Here is a 23,551-nt window from a genome sequence, read left to right on the forward strand (position 1 = left end):
TCCCACAGACGACCTGCAGCGTGGTGAACTAGTTGGTGGCTCTGAGGAAGGTAACGGAGAAGCGGACCCAATCGGGGTACCAGCCTTACCGTGAGATTGCAGTGGAGCCTTTGGGCGTTGAGTATCCCCTAAACCTGACGTCTCCTGCGTGTTGCCAGGGCTGCTGGTAAGGAGGTTCCCAGCGGAGCTGAACGAAGTCGGGGAGACGCAGGCGGAGACCAGTGGATTAGTCCATCACTGTGCCGGCCGCTGAGGAGTTTGGTAACGTGAGCGCCGCCTAAGGGAAGTGTTCCTCTGGCCGCGCATGTCCGGAAGCAGGTGAAGCCTCCTTGTGGATAGAGGGCGGCGTCGCGCTGCAGTGGACGGGCTGCCGCGCATCCTCTGTGAAGCAGGGGCTGAGGAGTAGTGTCTCCTCGTCAGCGCGGCATCGGAAGGGAGCAGAGGTTCGACTGCGTCCAGCTTTCAGGCTGGTTCTCTTAAAGGGAAGTACATCGTATCGCCAGCGGAGGCGGAAGAAAAGGCTCTTCGCGCCGGGAGCTGGTTCACAGTCTGCGCCTGCCACACGGACAGGGGGGAAAAAGGACGGTAAACCACCCGGTGGCCACGAGACACTCCTCTCACGTAAGCTGGGGAAGTGGGGACAAGGGAGGGACGCCACAAGAGTAAGGTGACCACCGAGATCGCTGAAACCTTCCTGGTGAGAAGGGAGAGTCTACCAGTGGATTGGGATTGATTAACCTCTGATTCCTCTAATAGCCCCTGGAGCCCTCCCAGTCAGTAAATCTGCCTGAACCTCCAGTTAACTCGGAGGGTGGGTGTGTGAAGGGAGTGAGATCGGGCCCAATTTTCTACTGGGCATTATAAGTGTGAGGAGGTTGAAGAAACCTACAGGGTGCTTCCTTTAAAACGCTAGCATTGATTGTAATTGCTAGGAGCAGTGTTAAGAAGTGGAAGCTTTCCACTCATTGGTATATTAATGTGCTTCTGAAAGTTCTATGAATATTGGTCTCTTTTAACCCTCCCCATCTCTCATTGACTGTGTAGTTCTGTTAATAGATGTGTAGGAGGCCGAAGTCTGATGAAAATTTGACAAAAGATATGTGAAATGAAAATTGTAAGTGTAATCTGATAAGTAGAGTGAGAAAGAAATAAGGAGAAATATTGATGTAAAAAGAAAAAGAGATATAGAGAAGAACCAAATTATTTTTATAAAACAATTCGTATTTTTCCACAAAGACTGGTGTAGCGTCATTTTTGAGTGGAATTACTTTGAGTTACTGCTGGGTGGTTTGCAACCTTTACACATAGGCCTCTGTTGATTTTGCTTTACCCTAGGCCAGGCTACTCTAGGTGACCTGACAACATTAGGTTCCAACAATAATGTTCTGTGAGTTTTATACTGAAATTAGGAAGAAGACTTTAATTCCACTTTTGAGGGGCAAGGGCTTTCTTCAGGCTAGACCAGCACTAATGTACCTTCAATTGTTATACAATACCTGGAACATTTTTAACATTGCTAGTTTTCTTGTGGCTGCTGTTCGCCTTAGGAAACAAAGATTCCCACTGATGATTGAACTGTGTATTCCTCCTGAATTTTTAAATACAATGAATTTCTTTTAATTGATATATCTTTCTAGTTTTAAATCATTTATATATATCTGTGTACTAATGACCTACAGTTTTATATCGCCTACATCTATTGAATCGTCTTGTGTTTTGTATTTATATTTTTATGATTTTCCTTAATCGAATAAAGTGGTTTTAAGACTGAAGAATATAACATCCCATAACTGAATAGAGCTTCTAAAATAATTTCATCATGTATTTCATATTCCTGATTATAAATTTCAAAAATCATATGATCATACTTGATGTCATCTTATGCTTCCACAAAATCAGCATCTAAACTTTAGTCTAGAAAATCACAGCTGATATCTACAGCATTTATATCTTCCTCTTCATTCTCCCTACTTATAAAAATTATGTTTAGCTATTGTATGACACTGTTACTAATGTCGAAACCGTCTTTCAGATTGTTTTGTTGATTTTCCATACTGAATTTCTTATGTTGTAGGTCCTTGTACAAAAACATAAACACTTAACTTTATCTTCACTGTTTTATCAGCATATGTGGTGATTCATATGAAATATCTTAAATATTTCTCTTACAATTAAAGCAACAATATTTTATACATGAGTGTATATTATTTTCAAAATATTATAAAATTAAATACAATAAATACAGTGTCACTCTCCATTGTCTCAAGTGCTTTATTTATTTATTTATTTATTTATACTACCTACTGTTTTGTAAACTTAAAACAATGACGACAGCACTGCCTTACTTTGACTCACCCTATTACGTTTTCAATTAGGGTTGAGGGAGGCAAAGGAAAGGAGTAAACTACATGTCTACAGATGTACTACTATATTTAGAACACTGGATTAAGCACTGAATAAATAAAGTTAGATACAAAAGAACATACACAAAAAAAGGCTGCACTAAAGATACACAAAGGAAAGCAACATGAATACAACACTGAATATTGAACACAAACTGGTAAGTCACCAAAAGAACAAAAAGGCTAAAAACACTGCAACGGACACTACGCTGTGGAACTCATTGAGAAGAAAGGTAGAAACATACTGTAAATAAAGCAGAATTCAAATAAAGAAAAAGTAAAAAAGATACATGGATGGCAAAGTCACTGGAGTAATCCTTTGTTCCACAACGCAAACAAAAGATTTTACAGAAGTTATATGTACGAATGTTTAAGGAGCTGCAAAGGAACTCAATCCCCCGGGACTCAAAAAATAACATTGGGGACCGTGGGGAGAACGCCAATGCCCCCACGGTCCCAGCCGGCTCCCCACATCCTTCGGGAGCCGGCATTGCTTTCTCAGAGAGAGCAGCTTATATGCTGCTCTCTGTAACGAAAAGCAATCTGCTTTCCTACTTGAAAGCGACAGCAGATTAACTTGCTCTCTCTTTCAAATAGTAAACCGGTTTGCTGTGCTAAAGTGAGAGTCTCGGCGCTCCCGCCCTACCATGGCAAACAGCAGTGTCCCGGGGATAGGCAGCCCTAGACACTGCAAAAGCCGGCCCTGGGAAATGATGGTCCCCAGGGCCATCAAGGGTTCCAGTAAGGGGGCCGCACGACCCCCTCCCAACATTAAAAAGTCCTGAGAAGTGGAAGTCCCCGGAGCTGGGAAATACTTGCCATCACGGACCCCCCTATTTTAAATGTTAATGCCCCAGGAAGGTGGCGGTCCCCGAAGAATGTAGAAGAGCTGTGAGCCCCCTGCATACTTCAAAATAAACAATGTCTGCCAACACTTCCTAGTTTGGAGTGCTGACAGACAGTTGACAACCAATCAACATGCACCTCGTGCTCGTAATTGTACAGATTTCAGTACGCGTACGCCGCGATATATGTAGCCTAAACATCCATGCACGACCCCCTGAACAAGCCTATAGGGTCAGAATGTTTCTACCCTACCCCCTTTCCTTATTTCTCAACTTTGTTTTACTGTTTTCTTGTGACTCGCTTCTAGCGATGAACAAGATGGCTGCCAACACTTCCTGGTTTGGAGTGCTGACAGACAGTTGACAGTCAATCAGCATGCAGCTCCTACGGATTTCTGTAAGCGTCCGCCACGATTTTTCTTTAAAATAAAAAAGCCTAAACATCCATGTACGACCCCCTGAGCAAGCCTATAGGGTCAGAATGTTTCTACCCTGCCCCCTTTCCTTATTTCTCAACTTTGTTTTACTGTTTTCTTGTGACTCGGTTCTAGTGACGAACAAGATGGCTGCCAACACTTCCTGGTTTGGAGTGTTGACAGCCAATCAACATACAGCTCATCCTCGTATTTGTACGGACTTCCGTACACGCACGCCACGATTTCTCTTTTAAAAATATATGTAGCCTAAACATCCATGTACGACCCCCTGAGCAAGCCTAGAGGGTCAGAATATTTCTAGCCTGCCCCCTTCCCTTATTTCTCAACTTTGTTTTACTGTTTTCTTGTGTCTCTGTTCTAGCCCACCAGGTACCTCCAGTATGCACCAGGGAGCTGTGTTGCAGAGAGGTGGTCCAAGGCTGCGCCCCTTTTTACACTACTCTACAATGCAGCTCTGTAGCGCTTTCTCGAGGTACCCGGTGGGCTAGCTGGTCCCCAGGGACTCTCAGCATTGAAGGGGAATATTTCCCGAACTTAAAATGCACCAGGGGGCATTTGCACAGTGGTGAAGGGAGGGGGCCTGGCCTGATGTAACAAGTGTGCAAACTCACCCCATGGTGCGTTGTACATTGGGGGATTAAGTCCCATTGATTCCTGAAGGTCCCTGGGTCCAACTAACCCACCAGGTACCTCCAGTAAGCGCCACACAGCTGCATTGCAGAGAAGTGTAAAAAGGAGCGTGGCCCCAGACCACCTCTCTGCAATGCAGCCCTGTGTCGCTTACCGGAGATACCTTGTGGGCTAGTTGGACCCCAGGGACCTTCAGGATTTAAAGGGACTTAATCCCCCAACTTAACAATTGCGCGTTTGCACAATGGTGAAGGCAGGGGGCAGGGCCTGATGTGACTAGTGTGCAAATGAGCTCCGTGGCGTGTTTTAAGCTGGGGGAGTAAGTCCCCTTGTATCCTGAGAGTCCCTGGGGGCCAACTAGCCCACCATGTACCTCCAGTAAGCACCACAGAGCTGCTTTGCAAGGAGGTGTAAAAAGGGGCGTGAGCTTGGACCACCTCTCTGCAACACACCTCTGTGGCACTTACTGGAGGTACCTGGTGGGATAGTTGGCCCCCAGGGACCCTCAGGATTCAAGGGGAATTAATCCCTCAACTTAAAACCTGCCAGGGGTGCATTTGCACAGTGGTGAAGTCAGGGGGCGGGACTGATGTGACAGGTGTATACTTATCCAATCACTCCGCCAAAACTAAAGGACATATAAATTCACCATGCACTCTCCTTGCAGTACTCTAATCATCCAATCAGTACCCATGCACTCATGCAATGACCCTGCACTAACTGAGCACTACCCATTCAGTCCAGCCATTGACCTATCAGTACCCATGCACTCCTTCAATCACCCAGCCAGCACCATGTACTTATCCAATCACTCCACCAAAACCCAAGCACTTATAAATTCACCATTCACTCTCCTTGCAGTACTATAATCTTCCAGTCAGTACCCATGTACTCATGGAATGGCCCAGACACTAACACATGCACCGCTACAATCCCCTAAGGACTTCCCATACAGACCTCTAACCACCTACATAATACTGATTCACTCCTCCAATTACCCAGGTAGTACCCATGCACTCCAGAAATCCCTCTGTCATTACCCATGCACTCCTCCAATCACCCAGCCAGCACTAGTTACTTATCCAATCACTCCGCCAAAACCCAAGCAGTTATAAAATCACTATGCACTGTCCTTGCAGCACTCTAATCATCCAGTCACTACCCATGTACTCTTGCAATGACCCAGTCACTAACACATGCACTGCTGCAATTCCTTGTCATTACCCATGCACTCCTCCAATCACCCAGCCAGCACTATGTACTTATCCGATCACTGCACCAAAACCTAAGCACTTATAAAATCACCATGCACTCTCCTCGCAGTACTCTAAACATACAGCCACTACCCATGTAGTCATGCAATGGTCCAGACACTAACACATGGCAAATACAGAGGAAGTCATGCTAATCACAGGGGTACTCCAACGCAGGGAGTTCCCTAGTGTATGCAAGTGTTTTTACTGTATTCTACATGTCTTTTAGTATAGTACTGGCCTGGTTAGTCAGAATCAGTTACCACCGTTCCCATCAGCAAAATGTTGCGGGCACAGGAGGACTTCCCGCTCCTCTGTTGGTTCTTTCTGCACATCTCTTCTTCTTCTTACACTTTTCTTTGTCTTTCTGGACTTCTGTTGCCTCTTTCTGCATTTGTCTTGATTCCTTCTGCAGATGTCCTACCTTTGTAGGCATAGTTAGAAATTAGCATTTAAAAAAGGTTAGAAATTCACTGAAAAAAACATAGGTTTCAGGGACGTTATAGTTAGAAATTACCATTTAAAAAACCTTTGAAATTCACTGAAAAAACCATAGGTTTCAGGGACGTTATAGTTAGTTGAAGATTTCACTCATACAAAACCATTGAAATTTGGCCGTTATAGTTAGTAAACCTAACTATAACTCGCGCCCCCACAATGCACTGCTGATGACGTCACATATTACATCACTCATGACATGCTCAGTGACATCACTGATGACATCTCAATTGACATCACTGATGACATCATCTACTTGATCATCTGATGCACCTCCTCATACCCTAATAATTCTTTCATACACCCACCCAAAATACAGACCACCAATATCGAAACCATAGACAGATCAATAACAGTTAATACATACCTGCTCATTGATTCACATATCTACACACATATCCAACCACTAACCCATACAGTCACTCATACACACAGTCATTTATCTATACAGCCACTGATCTATCCACTCATACACCCATATAGACACTCACACACTGCCATTCACCCAAAGAGTTACTCATACACCTGGTCAGTCATGCAAATAAACTATCACACACCCATTTTCTTGCTATACAGTCATACACACACCACCGTGATCAAGACAGCGGACGCTGTCGAAACGCGTTGGTTTCTTTTTGTTACTTGACCCCCCAATGGATTTATGGAAATAAACTTCAAAAAACTTTCACAGATGTAAGCGACTCATAGCCGTTTTTCTCAGCGACTCCATTCTTCCCCGGGACCGGGGAAAACTTGTTGTAAATTGTTAGCGGTTGGCTCAACAGCAGGAGAAACGCGACCGAGGAAAGAAGCGCCTAACGAAGAGAAAGGGAGCCAAGTGGTGGAGATATATATATATATATATATATATATATATATATATATATTCACTGAAAAAACCATAGGTTTCACACCAGTTATAGTTAGGAATTAGCATTTAAAAAACCTATTAAATTCACTGAAAAAACCATAGGTTTCACACCAGTTATAGTTAGCTGGAAATTTTACTGATATAAAACCATTGAAATTCCCACGTTATAGTTAGTCGGACTCACTATAACTTGCGCGTGCAATGCACTGCTGATGACATCACATATTACATCACTCATGACATGGTCAGTGACATCACTCATGACACCATCCTTGTGACATAGTGACAGACCTCCTTTCACTATAATGTAACCCTTGAGACACATATTCAAAAATAGAAACTGAAATTTTTTAAAAAATGGAGATACCTATATCAGTTACAACAAGCAATTCAGTAATTCCACTATCTATATACACATCCACTCATTCACCAACAGTTCTATATAGTCACTCATACATATACTCACTCATCATATGAAGTGATACACCTATACATCCTGTTACACACCGACATTCATCCAAAAGTTACTCACACACATATTCACACGTGCAAATAAACTATTGGACATCCATTTATTTGAATATAGAGTTATACACACACTTCCACCTTACTTCTATTTAAAATTACACATATTTATTCTCTTAAACAATCACTTATAGAAACACATACTTATTTAAACAGGAACTCTTACAATCTCTTACTCTCACATATACTCACTTATATACATCAATATTCATATATACTAGATTAAAACATATGTAGTTACTGATAAAGACACTAGTGAGACAGTCATTCACTCACTAACAAACACATATAGACACTCATCCACCCATACAGTCCTGTACATATGTTGTCTTCAAAACACATACAAACAAAGAGTTAGTCACTCATGCATCTATGTGCTAAGTAATACCCCCACCAAACCATATAGACACTCATACTGATACTAATAAAAATATCTAATAACCCATATACATACACATGAGTGGATGTGTATTAGATGGTGGTATTACTGAATTGGTTGTTGTAACTGGTATGGGTATATCCACTTTTTTGAAAATATTAGTTTCTATTTTTGAATATGTGTTTCATGGGTTACATTACACTGAAAGGAGGTCTGTCACTGTGTCACAAGGATGGTGTCATCAGTGATGTCATGAGTGATGTCACTGACCATGTCATGAGTGATGTAATATGTGATGTCATCAGCAGTGCATTGCACGCGCAAGTTATAGTGAGTCCGACTAACTATAACGTGGGAATTTCAATGGTTTTATATCAGTAAAATTTCCAGCTAACTATAACTGGTGTGAAACCTATGGTTTTTTCAGTGAATTTAATAGGTTTTTTAAATGCTAATTCCTAACTATAACTGGTGTGAAACCTATGGTTTTTTCAGTGAATTTCATAGGTTTTTTAAATGCTAATTCCTAACTATAACTGGTGTGAAACCTTTGGTTTTTTCAGTGAATTTCATAGGTTTTTTTAATGCTAATTCCTAACTTTTTATACAGACTCATACCTATGTGTTTTTTAGTGAATTGCTAAAGTATGTTTTTGTAAAAATGAACACTATAATGTATATTGAGATAATATTTTTAATTTAAAATATTTTTTTTTATATTTCGCTTTCGGTGCGCGCACCGGTGCGCGTACCGTCAGCGCACTAACAAAAAAAAAGAAAAAAAAATGAAGGAGGGACTGTGTAATAGATAGTAAGACAGATAAAAAGTGTAAAAGGAAGTAACTGAGAAAAGAAAAATGAATAAGGGAGCAAAAGAAAGAAGAAATAGGAAGAAGACTAAAGCAGAGGTTAAGGGAGATTGTAAATGGATGTTGAAAGTAAAAAGAAGGACAGTTAAGTATGGGAATGTCAGGTAGTGACGGAATCAGAGGAAAAGAATAGCAGTGATTGAGGGAAAGTAAATATCAGTGAATATAAGTAAAAAGGGGTGAAAGAGGGTACATGTAAGTGAATAAGGGTAACACATGGGGAGTAATAGAGACAAACAAGAGAGAGAGTAAAAGAAGGACTGTCACAAAGGGACTAAGTGAACCAGTAAAAAAGGTAAGTGAAGGAGTGTGCATAGGCAGAAGTACTGAAAGAAATTGAATGTGGTCGGAAGTAAACATGGAACAAAAGAATAAGTGAGGGAAGCAAAGTAAGGAAATAGGGGTGCGGTAGGGTGACAGAAAAATAGTGAAAATAAAACAAAAGGTGATAACAAAAAAGATTTTGTAAACACACTTACCATATAATCAATGCAAACTTGTATCTATGAAAGATAAAAGAAAAAACACGTTATAATTTCTTAAAAATATATAATAAAATAGAAACAACAGTTCATGAGGTTTAAAAATCTACAAAAGTTTACTAAGAAATGATGCAATAGTGAAGGATACAAAAACAGAAAGAAAGTAATGTAGAAAGAGAAAAAAAAAGGAAAAAGAAATAGAAAGAGAACAAATTCCTAAAGGTAAATAAGATACTAAAAGAATGTAAGATATCAAATCAAAATCAGTAAAGATAAGAAAATAAAAGAAAAATGAGTGAAAAGGAGAGAAGTCTGATTGAGAAACTATAAATAAAAAAGAGGAATAGAAGATGATTGAGAGTGAGTGAAGTAAAGTAACAGAGTGAAGGGATGAAAGGAATGAAGTTAGTATAGAACGATGGATAAAACAGGAGTGAGAGAGTAAGTACACAGAAAGACAAAAGGAAGAACTAAGTGAACTACAGTACAATGGATGCGAAAGAAAAAAAAAGGAGAAAAAGAAAGAGAGGGTTAGGAAACTAAAGCAGTGGTACTGTGAGAATATGAAAAAGATAAAAAGTGGTGGAAGGAACAGAGGAAATGCAGACAGTTCCTATTAGATTAAGAAGTTGTGAATGAAGTGCACTAAAGAAACAGCGATGAAAAAAGAGTGTAAATTAGTAAAGAGAGGTAAATAAGGGTGAAAAAGAAAATGAGTATAAGACAATGTGAACACAATATAAATTACACAATGCAAACTACACAATAACTTCTACAATATGTTACATTATTTATTTTTGCTGTTCTCAGAATATATTGAATTTCACTTAAATTAGTGAGATCAAAGTCTTCATCATATAACAGCGGGAAAAAAAAAACACAATCTAAAAGATTGTGTTTAAAAAAACCCATTCAAACATACATCTCATATAAGTACACTAATCTTTGATTCACTTACTTTTCCGTGAGACCAAATTGCAGATAGTGAAGGTCCTTTTGGTGGAAAAAAGTCTGCTGTGCTCTATAACTTCCATTTCATCGACTTCCTATGAAAAAAGATCTAACAACATCATATGTTACACTTTCCTCACGGCCAATTTGTGTCAGATATATCAGTATTTTTTACTTTGAGATCCACTTAAAGTATCTACATGAGATTGCAGATAGTGAAGGTCCTTTTGGTGAAAAAAAGTCTGCTGTGCTCTATAACTTCGATTTCATCAACTTCTAACAACATCATATCTTACATTTTCCTCACGGCCAATTTGTGTCAGATATATCAGTATTTTTTACTTTGAGATCCACTTAAAGTATCTACATGAGATAAATAATTTCAAATATTAGATTAACTAACTAACTAACTAACTTTTATTAACTATTCCCGTCTTCAAAGGCCAATTCCCTTTACTAAAACTTTGGTTTTAAAAACACTAGATAAGAATTTGTAGAGTCATAAGGCAAACGTTGTTTATAAGTTAAATGAGAATCATTGCAGTAACTCCATCCATTTTCAGATTTTAAGTAGCATGTATAATGTCCTGAGGTGGTCGAAGATCCATCATGATAAATAATAGCTTCAGTTGTAAAGGTCCTTCCAGAAATTGATAACTGAGAAGCCACAAAATTTTTGATAGAAGTTGTCAATTTAGTTCCATCAGGTCTACATCGTTGGAAAACTAAAATAATATACTGCCCATACCTTTGTATAAATAATGTGGACAGCATTGTACAGTTACATTGGGTACACACCATATTATGATCTGCTGCTTTAACTAGATTTTTAAAAGACACTGATTTACAGTCTGGTAAAGTCAAATATATAAATCTTTCAGTGTCTATTGTAGTAGTACTTGATAAACTACAATTGTGGCAGTCATGCTGCCATTGATAAGAAAGACTGAAAAGATTATCTACATCTACACCTTCATCTTCCAAAACACCAAACATATACATTAAAAATTCCTGACAATCCTGCTGAATGTTCTGTGAAAATTTATCTTGACCAGAACACAAATCTAAAATATTTCGAATTTCTGTTACACTTTCTATTTGTGCTGTAACACTGCTACATTTCTGAAACACAGAATTCAATAAACCACACAATCTTTGATCCCGATTTTCAACAATCTGTTCTTGTAAACTTTTAAGAAAAAAAACAACATTAACCACTACATTAGCATAGCAGTTGACACCAGAACTGTTTTCAAACTGAAATCCAACAACATTTTCTCCACAATTCTTTTTCTTCCTGTTTTCAATTACAGTTTTCTCTACTTTTTGTCTTTTTGCAACTACCTCACTACAATTATCCTCATTTCTTCTTTTTCGGCCTACCACACGTTTTTCAAACAGAGGATATTGAGGCAAATGTGGAGCATACTCTCTTCTTAACCTATTGTATTCTTTAACACAATCTAGATCGGCAGAAATCTTTGTCTCATCACACGCAATCAAGTACAATCCTGATAAAGTTCTGACTCGAGATAATGCCACATATGCCATACCCTCTTTAAACACAGATCTTCCAATGTTCACCAATGCACTATCTACACTTAAACCTTGAGATTTATGAATTGTCACTGCATACGCCAAACAAACAGGAAACTGTTTTCGGCGAACATATAAGTCTTTTACAAGTAAAAATCTAGCAGAACAACGACTTATTTGTTGTACTTGTTCAATGCCATCAAATTTTATTTTTAAAAATTCAATTCCATCTCTATTTCTGTAATTCACAAAATCAACAACATAACCCATTGCTCCATTTACCAGACCGCTTTCAACATTTAAATTCCTTCTCAAAATGATACGACAATTTAAACACACATTCAGAGTCTTTTCAAAACCAGCTGTTTTTGAAATACTTTTCTCCAATGAATGCAATTTAGTTTTCAAATTTTCTGACAAAACAATTGTTGCACCCATATGCTCTATTTTATCTATTGCTTCCAGTTTCACAATCTCTTCATTTTCTAAGTCTAACATTTTTTGATTGAAGATGGAACATTCTTGCAGAGTTGGCATCAAACATATCCCAGATTTCTTCTCAGTCATTTTTTTAAAAATATTCTCTGGAAGAATGTTTTCATTTGCATACAAATTTGAAATTAATCGACTATGCAAAGCTTTTTTCCCTTTCTCAGTCATTTTTCCAATTCTTACATCTTGTAGAATATTTTTATAATCTTCATCCTTGGCCTGTCGCATATTTTGAAGCAGTTCAGCATATTTAAAATTTAGCCATATATTAACATTTCCAATGCTTCCAAGGGACTTCCTGGTATCTTCATGCGTGAGCATTTTAAACACTGGTTGTCCTTTTACTGGAGTCAACTGCAATAGATCTCCAAAAACAATAATGTGTTTTCCTCCAAATAACACATCATAGTCTGTTTTAAGAATTTCTTGCATTCTCAAATGCACAAAAGCAAGCATTAGATTTGAGACCATGCTTACTTCATCTATGATAAGAAGTTTCATTTTCTTCAAGACTCTTGAAACTTCAGAACACGCATCTCCAGATAGCTTGTTGTAATGCAATTTATTATCATGTTCAACTGGCAGCATCAATAAACGATGTAGAGTAATCCCTTTAATGTTATGTGCTGCCAGACCAGTTGGAGCAGTTACAACACAAGACAGTGGTGAATCAGTCCTTTTCTGCAGATAACTTGCAACGGCTTTAATTAGAAAACTTTTTCCTGTCCCCGCTTCTCCACTTACATACAGTCGGACAGGGTCAAATAATATACATGAGCACTCTTTTTTCTCATGTCTGAATCCATGTTCAATCTGCTCTGTGACTTCATCATATATCTTTTTCTGCTCAATGTTTAGTTGCGTTACCAAATCTTCTAAGTTAACTCCATCCTCTTGAGCTTGTTCCATAGCTCTTTCCACCTCATCCATGGCAGTGGCAGCTTCATTTTGGATAATTGGTCCTCCTAGTGGATCCTGGCTCAATGAAGTAGAACTCTGACTATCTTGAGAACTGTTTCTAGCTATCTCTTCAGCAATTGTGGTTTCTTGCTCCATTTCTTCATTCAACATTTGCAGATAATTTAGAAAAATAGGACATTCTATGGTATCCTTAGTTGCATTAAAAGAGTCTTCATAACAGAGAAAATCTCCAAGTAGTTCCTCTTCTGTACGCCATGGCTTAAAGAGTTGCAAAAGAGCTAAATAGTAAAATTCTCTTTTGTCTGGAACTTCACAACTCAATTTTCGATGATTAATCAAATGGCCTTTTTTCTGCTTCACTAGACATCCTTCATAGCCAATGAGTGCATATTTTCCATTATTGATATCTTCTGTGATGTTCCTCTTATAACTGTAGTTTTGAAGAACTTCATACAAACATGTGTTCTCAAGGTGAGTACTTCTATTTGGATAGTATGTATCCAACATATTTGTCTTCAAAATATCTGTACTGTTTGGTTCTTTTTCCGCCAAATATTCAATTTCTTGTACAGATTTCAAAACTCGGTTTCGTGTTGCAGCAAGACCAAGACTCACCCAAATGATTGTTCTTGATTTGGCATAGAGACTTGCTGATGATAACCGATCAGAACATTCATATGCTCCAATTTCTCGATGCGACAACATCTTCAGACTGAAACTGTATAATTTCTTGCTTAGACTCTTTTCATGTGAAATGTCCTCCCACATTTCCTTCAGTTCTGTCTTTTCTTTTTTGGTGATGTAAGATGTCACATATCGAGCCACAGCAATAGAGTTGTCAGCAACGAACTGAATATCCATGTTAGCATTCCACATGGACAAAATCACTGGGTTGTAATCGTTGATGTACTTAGATTCTTCATTTCTTTTCAAATTATATGTGTTTTTGGGAGATTTTCTCGTCACAGTATGTCGTAGAGATGACATCAAATTATTTACTCTTCCTTTAGAAATCACTGGTCGAGGAAATGCAAAACGACATTTCGTGTAGTACTTTTCCTTGTTTTTAAATTTTCGACGACAGTACTTTCCACAACGATGAGATTGAAAACGTAAAACTTGTTGCCTTAAATTGTTTTCTTCAGTAGATTTTGGAACAGCACATGTTGAATACTCTTCAATGAAACTCATCACTGTTTCATCTGAATCTGATCCAAATTTGGGTGCATCTTTAATCCACAACAACATATGTATATGAGGAGCACCTCTCGCTTGATATTCCTTCCTCCAAAAGAAATCCAAAACCTCTCCAAGGGGAGGATTTTTTTTGTTGGTAATAAAAGACATCATAGCTTCAAATCTATGATTAAAATATCTGCAAACATTCACTGGATCTAAAGAACACAGTTCTCCTGGTGTTTTCAATTCTATATTTGGTATGTTTTCATTTGCCTCTCGTAGAAATTGAAGTAAATCGTCCCAGGCATACTCAGCACAGCTAAGAGTGAGGAACCATGTAGGAGTTCCTAAGTTTCTTAGCATACATTTCAATTCTCCATGACGACGAAACCAATACTCGTTGGTTCCACGTTGACATGCCATGAGATTGATTAGCTGAGATTCCAAAATACTGTCTTGCAGATTAACTTTCTCCATAAAGTCCCTTGCACATACATTTTGCAAATGAGGTCCACTTTTTAATATATGATTAACTGCATAAGAAAGCCCAGACAAATCACTTTCAAACAGTAGATGAAATAAATATGGAATGCATTGACGAAACCTTGGATCTTCTGCATATAATCTTAGAGTCCGGTATTCAGCTGCAGGAATTTGAACTGGTCGATCATCATATCGTCCACCACAACCTGTTGGAAATAATTGTGGAAAACAACGAGCTTCCAAACTTTCTTCCCATACACTAATGGGACTTCCTTTTGCTGCCTTCATTTGAAACAAGTCAATTGCATTTCCCATTACTTCTTTGGAATGCAAAGGATGAACAGTATAATGTTCATATATTTCTTCAGTTCTAGACACATCAACTTTTTCAATTTGACCAACTGAAGAATCACTATCTTCTTCTGTAGCTGTTTCCTCTACTCCAACACTTACATGTTTGTAGTACTCATTGTTTTTAACTAAATACAACGTTGCCTTCTTGACTTTTTTAACATCCACTAAATCTTGCCAAATTTTCTTACTCTTTGTTGGAACCCCATTAACTAGAATAACTAAAGGATCTTCTTCTACTCTTTCTACACCAATTGTATTAATATTTTTCTTTACATCTAGAGGCAAATAAACAACTCTTCCCTTTAATCCTCTCAGTAAATCTGATGGAGGCAATTTCCCTGTCTTAGGCTCCATGCGAACAATAGCCTGAAAAGGATGGACACATTGAATCAAAATAGATTCATAAGTATTTAGATCCATCAATTCAGAAGGAATATCTATCAACTGAAGATTATTATAAACTGCTCTTGCAGGCATTCTATTTTCATTTAATTTTTTCAAACAATAAGTGCAAATACGCTGATCCAAACTCAAATCAAAAGAATTCTCCACCAACAAATAACTTACAAAATCCTCCCATTCACTATTATTTTCCAATTCACTTTTTGCATATAAATCAACTAACCTAGTCTGAATTTTATAATGAGTCCGTCGACAACACACACAAGTTACATTAGGCCTCTCACTTGATTTCACCTTAAACTTGATAATTTCCTCATCAAACTTTTCAATACTTGAAATTTGTCCATTATCTTCTGCATTACCATCCATTACTATATCTATTTCTACACTGTCCTCTTTGTTCCCAAAATAACAAAACTCAATTTCTTCACAAATAGTCTTCACATCCACTTCAGATCCATGCAAAAGAGCACTATTTAACTGTTTAAGCTTAAGTGCAGGACTTTTTGCATAATACAACTTCCTCACTAATTTCCTTACGTTATTATGATGCACTGCTAACATCCTAAAATGATGAAAAACACTCCGACAAACTTTTCTAGAAAGACATGCTAGTGAATGCCCTTGCAAACCTGTGCTTTCTCTCACTCTGCAAGGATCTAACTCTTGCAGGATCTTCATTTTTTGTTTGAGACTTTTTTTACTATATGTACGTAAGAAATTTCGAAGCAAATCAATTGATTCCTGTCGCACACTACAAATACTACTGCATTTCCATGTGTACACTGGACCCTTAGTACGTCTCCCTAAAACTTCATCAGCTAAGACCTCTTCTGCATCTCTAGATACAAGTTTCTCTTTTTCCATCACACAACTATCTTTCACCTCATATGCACGACCACTGGTGTCAACTGCATGCACCAAATCATTTTCCTGAAAGTAACTCTCCTCATTAAAAAAAGGCTCAGAACTTGAACTATGCATCCATTCACCAGAAAATACTTCACAAAAATTACTCCGATTAATAATTCTTTTCCATCTACTGTTCGATTTGAAAACATCCATTGCCTTATTAAGTATCCTAATTCTATTGATTATTAAAATAAATAATTTTTTCTTAACTTCAAAAGCCTGATCAACAATCTTTTCTACACTTTTCTTTTTCTTGTAAAAAGCAGCTTTTAGTTTACTTTTCTTTTCATTTTTTAGCAAATTTAAAACTACCCTATTGCGAAACATTCGCCTACGAATGTCCCTAAAAACATTTACCCTTCTATTGCTAACCATTCTCTTCTCTCCTGGTCCAATGGAAACATTTTTTGTGGGCTTCTCTTTCCTTTTTAGATTTGTTGACTTTTTCTGTATATTCACATTAGCAATTTCATTTTTTTTCCTACGACATATGTTGCGAAGAAAAGACTTAATTGGCTTACCAGAAGCTTTTCTGGTGTTTTTTGAAGTAGTTGTTGAAGAGGATTCCATAAACTCTGTTGTTGATGTTCTCCTTTTCCGTATGGTATTTTTGATATTTCTTTGCCTTGAAGGCATTTTTGCTTCCTTTTCAGAAGTTGATTTGAATCTGTTGTTCTGTTAAAAAAACACATGAAAGACCACTATTAGCAAACAACAAAGTAATGTTAAAAAGCAAACAATATAAACAATAAATTGCAACATATTTAAGTTTATACAATAGCAACTCATGGCTTTATTTTTAAAGGCCTTGCGCCACCAGTGCGTCACTTATTACCCATGTTTAAAGTCAAGCATCAGCTGCACATGGCATTCATAAATAAGGGCCAAATGCAAATACCAATCAATTGCACCCAAAAATCGATTTTTCAATAACATGTAAGAAACACTGCGCAAAACCTAAGTACAACCACTCAATATCATCAAACAAAGTCAGGGTCTGATTTATAAAGGCCTTGCGCCACCAGTGCGTCACTTATTACCCATGTTTAAAGTTTTGCATCGGCTGCACATGGCAATCATAAATAAGGGCCAAATACATATACCAATCAATTGCACCCAAAAATCGATTTTTGAATAACATGTAAGAAACACTGTGCAGAACCTATGTACAACCAATCAATATCATCAAACAAAGTCAGGGCCTTATTTATGAAAGCCTTGCGCCACCAGTGTGTCACTTATTACCCATGTTTAAAGTCATGCATCAGTTGCACATGGCAATCATAAATAAGGGCCAAATACATATACCAATCAATTGCACCCAAAAATCGATTTTTCAATAACATGTAAGAAACACGGCGCAGAACCTATGTACAACCAATCAATATCATCAAACAAAGTCAGGGCCTTATTTATGAAAGCCTTGCGCCACCAGTGCGTCACTTATTACCCATGTTTAAAGTCATGCATCAGCTGCACATGGCAATCATAAATAAGGGCCAAATACATATACCAATCAATTGCACCCAAAAATCGATTTTTCAATAACATGTAAGAAACACGGCGCAGAACCTAAGTACAACCACTCAATATCATCAAACAAAGTCAGGGCCTTATTTATGAAAGCCTTGCGCCACCAGTGGGTCACTTATTACCCATGTTTAAAATCATGCATCAGTTGCACATGGCAATCATAAATAAGGGCCAAATACATATACCAATCAATTGCACCCAAAAATCGATTTTTCAATAACATGTAAGAAACACGGCGCTGAACCTAAGTACAACCACTCAATATCATCAAACAAAGTCAGGGCCTTATTTATGAAAGCCTTGCGCCACCAGTGCGTCAATTATTACCCATGTTTAGAGTCATGCATCAGTTGCACATGGCAATCATAAATAAGGGCAAAATACATATACCAATCAATTGCACCCAAAAATCGATTTTTGAATAACATGAAAGAAACAATGCGCAGAACCTATGTACAACCAATCAATATCATCAAACAAAGTCAGGGCCTTATTTATGAAAGCCTTGCGCCACCAGTGCGTCACGTATTACCCATGTTTAAAGTCATGCATCAGCTGCACATGGCAATCATAAATTAGGGCAAAATACATATACCAATCAATTGCACCCAAAAATCGATTTTTGAATAACATGTAAGAAACACTGCGCAGAACCTATGTACAACCAATCAATATCATCAAACAAAGTCAGGGCCTTATTTATGAAAGCCTTGCGCCACCAGTGCGTCACTTATTACCCATGTTTAAAGTCATGCATCAGCTGCACATGGCAATCATAAATAAGGGCCAAATACATATACCAATCAATTGCACCCAAAAATCGATTTTTCAATAACATGTAAGAAACACTGCGCAAAACCTAAGTACAACCACTCAATATCATCAAACAAAGTCAGGGCCTTATTTATGAAAGCCTTGCGCCAACAGTGCGTCACGTATTACCCATGTTTAAAGTCATGCATCAGCTGCACATGGCAATCATAAATAAGGGCCAAATACATATACCAATCAATTGCACCCAAAAATCGATTTTTGAATAACATGTAAGAAACACTGCGCAGAACCTATGTACAACCAATCAATATCATCAAACAAAGTCAGGGCCTTATTTATGAAAGCCTTGCGCCACCAGTGCGTCACTTATTATCCATGTTTAAAGTCATGCATCAGCTGCACATGGCAATCATAAATAAGGGCCAAATACATATACCAATCAATTGCACCCAAAAATCGATTTTTGAATAACATGTAAGAAACACTGTGCAGAACCTATGTACAACCAATCAATATCATCAAACAAAGTCAGAGCCTTATTTATGAAAGCCTTGCGCCACCAGTGCGTCACTTATTACCCATGTTTAAAGTCATGCATCAGCTGCACATGGCAATCATAAATAAGGGCCAAATACATATACCAATCAATTGCACCCAAAAATCGATTTTTCAATAACATGTAAGAAACACGGCGCAGAACCTAAGTACAACCACTCAATATCATCAAACAAAGTCAGGGCCTTATTTATGAAAGCCTTGCGCCACCAGTGCGTCACTTATTACCCATGTTTAAAGTCATGCATCAGTTGCACATGGCAATCATAAATTAGGGCAAAATACATATACCAATCAATTGCACCCAAAAATCGATTTTTCAATAACATGTAAGAAACACGGCGCAGAACCTAAGTACAACCAATCAATATCATCAAACAAAGTCAGGGCCTTATTTATGAAAGCCTTGCGCCACCAGTGCGTCACTTATTACCCATGTTTAAAATCATGCATCAGTTTCACATGGCAATCATAAATAAGGTCCAAATACATATACCAATCAATTGCACCCAAAAATCGATTTTTGAATAACATGTAAGGAACACTGCACAGAACCTAAGTACAACCACTCAATATCATCAAACAAAGTCAGGCCTTATTTATGAAAGCCTTGCGCCACCAGTGCGTCACTTATTACCCATGTTTAAAGTCATGCATCAGCTGCACATGGCAATCATAAATAAGGGCCAAATACATATACCAATCAATTGCACCCAAAAATCGATTTTTGAATAACATGTAAGAAACACTGTGCAGAACCTATGTACAACCAATCAATATCATCAAACAAAGTCAGAGCCTTATTTATGAAAGCCTTGCGCCACCAGTGCGTCACTTATTACCCATGTTTAAAGTCATGCATCAGCTGCACATGGCAATCATAAATAAGGGCCAAATACATATACCAATCAATTGCACCCAAAAATCGATTTTTGAATAACATGTAAGAAACACTGCGCAGAACCTAAGTACAACCAATCAATATCATCAAACAAAGTCAGGGCCTTATTTATGAAAGCCTTGCGCCACCAGTGCGTCACTTATTACCCATGTTTAAAATCATGCATCAGTTTCACATGGCAATCATAAATAAGGGCCAAATACATATACCAATCAATTGCACCCAAAAATCGATTTTTGAATAACATGTAAGAAACACTGCGCAGAACCTAAGTACAACCAATCAATATCATCAAACAAAGTCAGGGCCTTATTTATGAAAGCCTTGCGCCACCAGTGCGTCACTTATTACCCATGTTTAAAATCATGCATCAGTTTCACATGGCAATCATAAATAAGGGCCAAATACATATACCAATCAATTGCACCCAAAAATCGATTTTTGAATAACATGTAAGGAACACTGCACAGAACCTAAGTACAACCACTCAATATCATCAAACAAAGTCAGGCCTTATTTATGAAAGCCTTGCGCCACCAGTGCGTCACTTATTACCCATGTTTAAAGTCATGCATCAGCTGCACATGGCAATCATAAATAAGGGCCAAATACATATACCAATCAATTGCACCCAAAAATCGATTTTTGAATAACATGTAAGAAACACTGCGCAGAACCTAAGTACAACCAATCAATATCATCAAACAAAGTCAGGGCCTTATTTATGAAAGCCTTGCGCCACCAGTGCGTCACTTATTACCCATGTTTAAAATCATGCATCAGTTTCACATGGCAATCATAAATAAGGGCCAAATACATATACCAATCAATTGCACCCAAAAATCGATTTTTGAATAACATGTAAGAAACACTGCGCAGAACCTAAGTACAACCAATCAATATCATCAAACAAAGTCAGGGCCTTATTTATGAAAGCCTTGCGCCACCAGTGCGTCACTTATTACCCATGTTTAAAATCATGCATCAGTTTCACATGGCAATCATAAATAAGGGCCAAATACATATACCAATCAATTGCACCCAAAAATCGATTTTTGAATAACATGTAAGGAACACTGCACAGAACCTAAGTACAACCACTCAATATCATCAAACAAAGTCAGGCCTTATTTATGAAAGCCTTGCGCCACCAGTGCGTCACTTATTACCCATGTTTAAAGTCATGCATCAGTTGCACATGGCAATCATAAATAAGGGCCAAATACATATACCAATCAATTGCACCCAAAAATCGATTTTTGAATAACATGTAAGGAACACTGCACAGAACCTAAGTACAACCACTCAATATCATCAAACAAAGTCAGGCCTTATTTATGAAAGCCTTGCGCCACCAGTGCGTCACGTATTACCCATGTTTAAAGTCATGCATCAGCTGCACATGGCAATCATAAATTAGGGCAAAATACATATACCAATCAATTGCACCCAAAAATCGATTTTTGAATAACATGTAAGGAACACTGCACAGAACCTAAGTACAACCACTCAATATCATCAAACAAAGTCAGGCCTTATTTATGAAAGCCTTGCGCCACCAGTGCGTCACTTATTACCCATGTTTAAAGTCATGCATCAGTTGCACATGGCAATCATAAATAAGGGCCAAATACATATACCAATCAATTGCACCCAAAAATCGATTTTTGAATAACATGTAAGAAACACTGCGCAAAACCTAAGTACAACCACTCAATATCATCAAACAAAGTCAGGGCCTTATTTATGAAAGCCTTGCGCCACCAGTGCGTCACTTATTACCCATGTTTAAAGTCATGCATCAGTTGCACATGGCAATCATAAATAAGGGCCAAATACATATACCAATCAATTGCACCCAAAAATCGATTTTTGAATAACATGTAAGGAACACTGCACAGAACCTATGTACAACCAATCAATATCATCAAACAAAGTCAGAGCCTTATTTATGAAAGCCTTGCGCCACCAGTGCGTCACTTATTACCCATGTTTAAAGTCATGCATCAGCTGCACATGGCAATCATAAATAAGGGCCAAATACATATACCAATCAATTGCACCCAAAAATCGATTTTTGAATAACATGTAAGGAACACTGCACAGAACCTAAGTACAACCACTCAATATCATCAAACAAAGTCAGGCCTTATTTATGAAAGCCTTGCGCCACCAGTGCGTCACTTATTACCCATGTTTAAAGTCATGCATCAGTTGCACATGGCAATCATAAATTAGGGCAAAATACATATACTAATCAATTGCACCCAAAAATCGATTTTTCAATAACATGTAAGAAACACGGCGCAGAACCTAAGTACAACCAATCAATATCATCAAACAAAGTCAGGGCCTTATTTATGAAAGCCTTGCGCCACCAGTGCGTCACTTATTACCCATGTTTAAAATCATGCATCAGTTTCACATGGCAATCATAAATAAGGGCCAAATACATATACCAATCAATTGCACCCAAAAATCGATTTTTGAATAACATGTAAGGAACACTGCACAGAACCTAAGTACAACCACTCAATATCATCAAACAAAGTCAGGGCCTTATTTATGAAAGCCTTGCGCCACCAGTGCGTCACTTATTACCCATGTTTAAAGTCATGCATCAGCTGCACATGGCATTCATAAATAAGGGCCAAATACATATACCAATCAATTGCACCCAAAAATCGATTTTTCAATAACATGTAAGAAACACTGCACAGAACCTAACTACAACCACTCAATATCATCAAACAAAGTCAGGGCCTCATTTATAAAAGCCTGGCGCCACCAGTGCATCACTTATTACCCATGTTTAAAGTCATGCATCAACTGCACATGGCAATCATAAAAAAGGCCAAATAAAAATACCATTCATTTGCACCCAAAATCGATTTTTAAATAACATGTAAAAAACACTGCGCAGGACTTATATACTAACATACAATTTCACTTCTAAAACATAACTATCTGCTTCCAAATATTCTCCATAGAGAAAATAAATCTCTATCTAAATTAAATGAATCATTACTTACCTTTAGAAATGCTTTTGGAGATTGAAAACAGTGTCAGACACACACACCAATTTTTCTTTAGCAGAGGAGAAGGTGTGCTCTCAATACACTGAAACCAAGACTGGCATAGAAAATCTCTATCTTTGTACACATATGCCTTAATTCAACCAATGAAAACTCTTCCCTCACTATTTTCAAACCAACACCCATCCCCCTCTCAAACCTTTCTATCTGTTACCATAGCAACTCCCTCCTAACTGAACTGTAAGGTTCAAAAGTTTATCTTACAATGTTGCAAATTAACTCAGCAAGGATGTTTGACCTGTCAATACAGCAGCCTATACAGGGTATTTTTG

General features: G+C 37.9%; 1 protein-coding gene across 1 annotated transcript; it reads right to left on the reverse strand.

Moving 5' to 3' along the window:
• Positions 1 to 9,063: 9,063 nt before the first annotated feature.
• Positions 9,064 to 23,321, reverse strand: LOC147728579 (uncharacterized). The gene is made up of 2 exons (XM_086963313.1): positions 23,217 to 23,321; positions 9,064 to 17,096 (listed from the first exon to the last, which is right to left on the reverse strand). Exon 2 carries the CDS (start codon positions 17,055 to 17,057, stop codon positions 10,599 to 10,601), a length of 6,459 nt encoding a protein of 2,152 aa, XP_086819439.1. The 5' UTR covers positions 17,058 to 17,096; positions 23,217 to 23,321; the 3' UTR covers positions 9,064 to 10,598.
• Between the last annotated feature and the right edge of the window lie 230 nt (positions 23,322 to 23,551).

The sequence above is a fragment of the Lissotriton vulgaris genome, chromosome 3_1 (genome assembly GCF_964263255.1).
Source record: "Lissotriton vulgaris chromosome 3_1, aLisVul1.2, whole genome shotgun sequence".
NCBI classification, from domain to species: Eukaryota; Metazoa; Chordata; class Amphibia; order Caudata; family Salamandridae; genus Lissotriton; species Lissotriton vulgaris.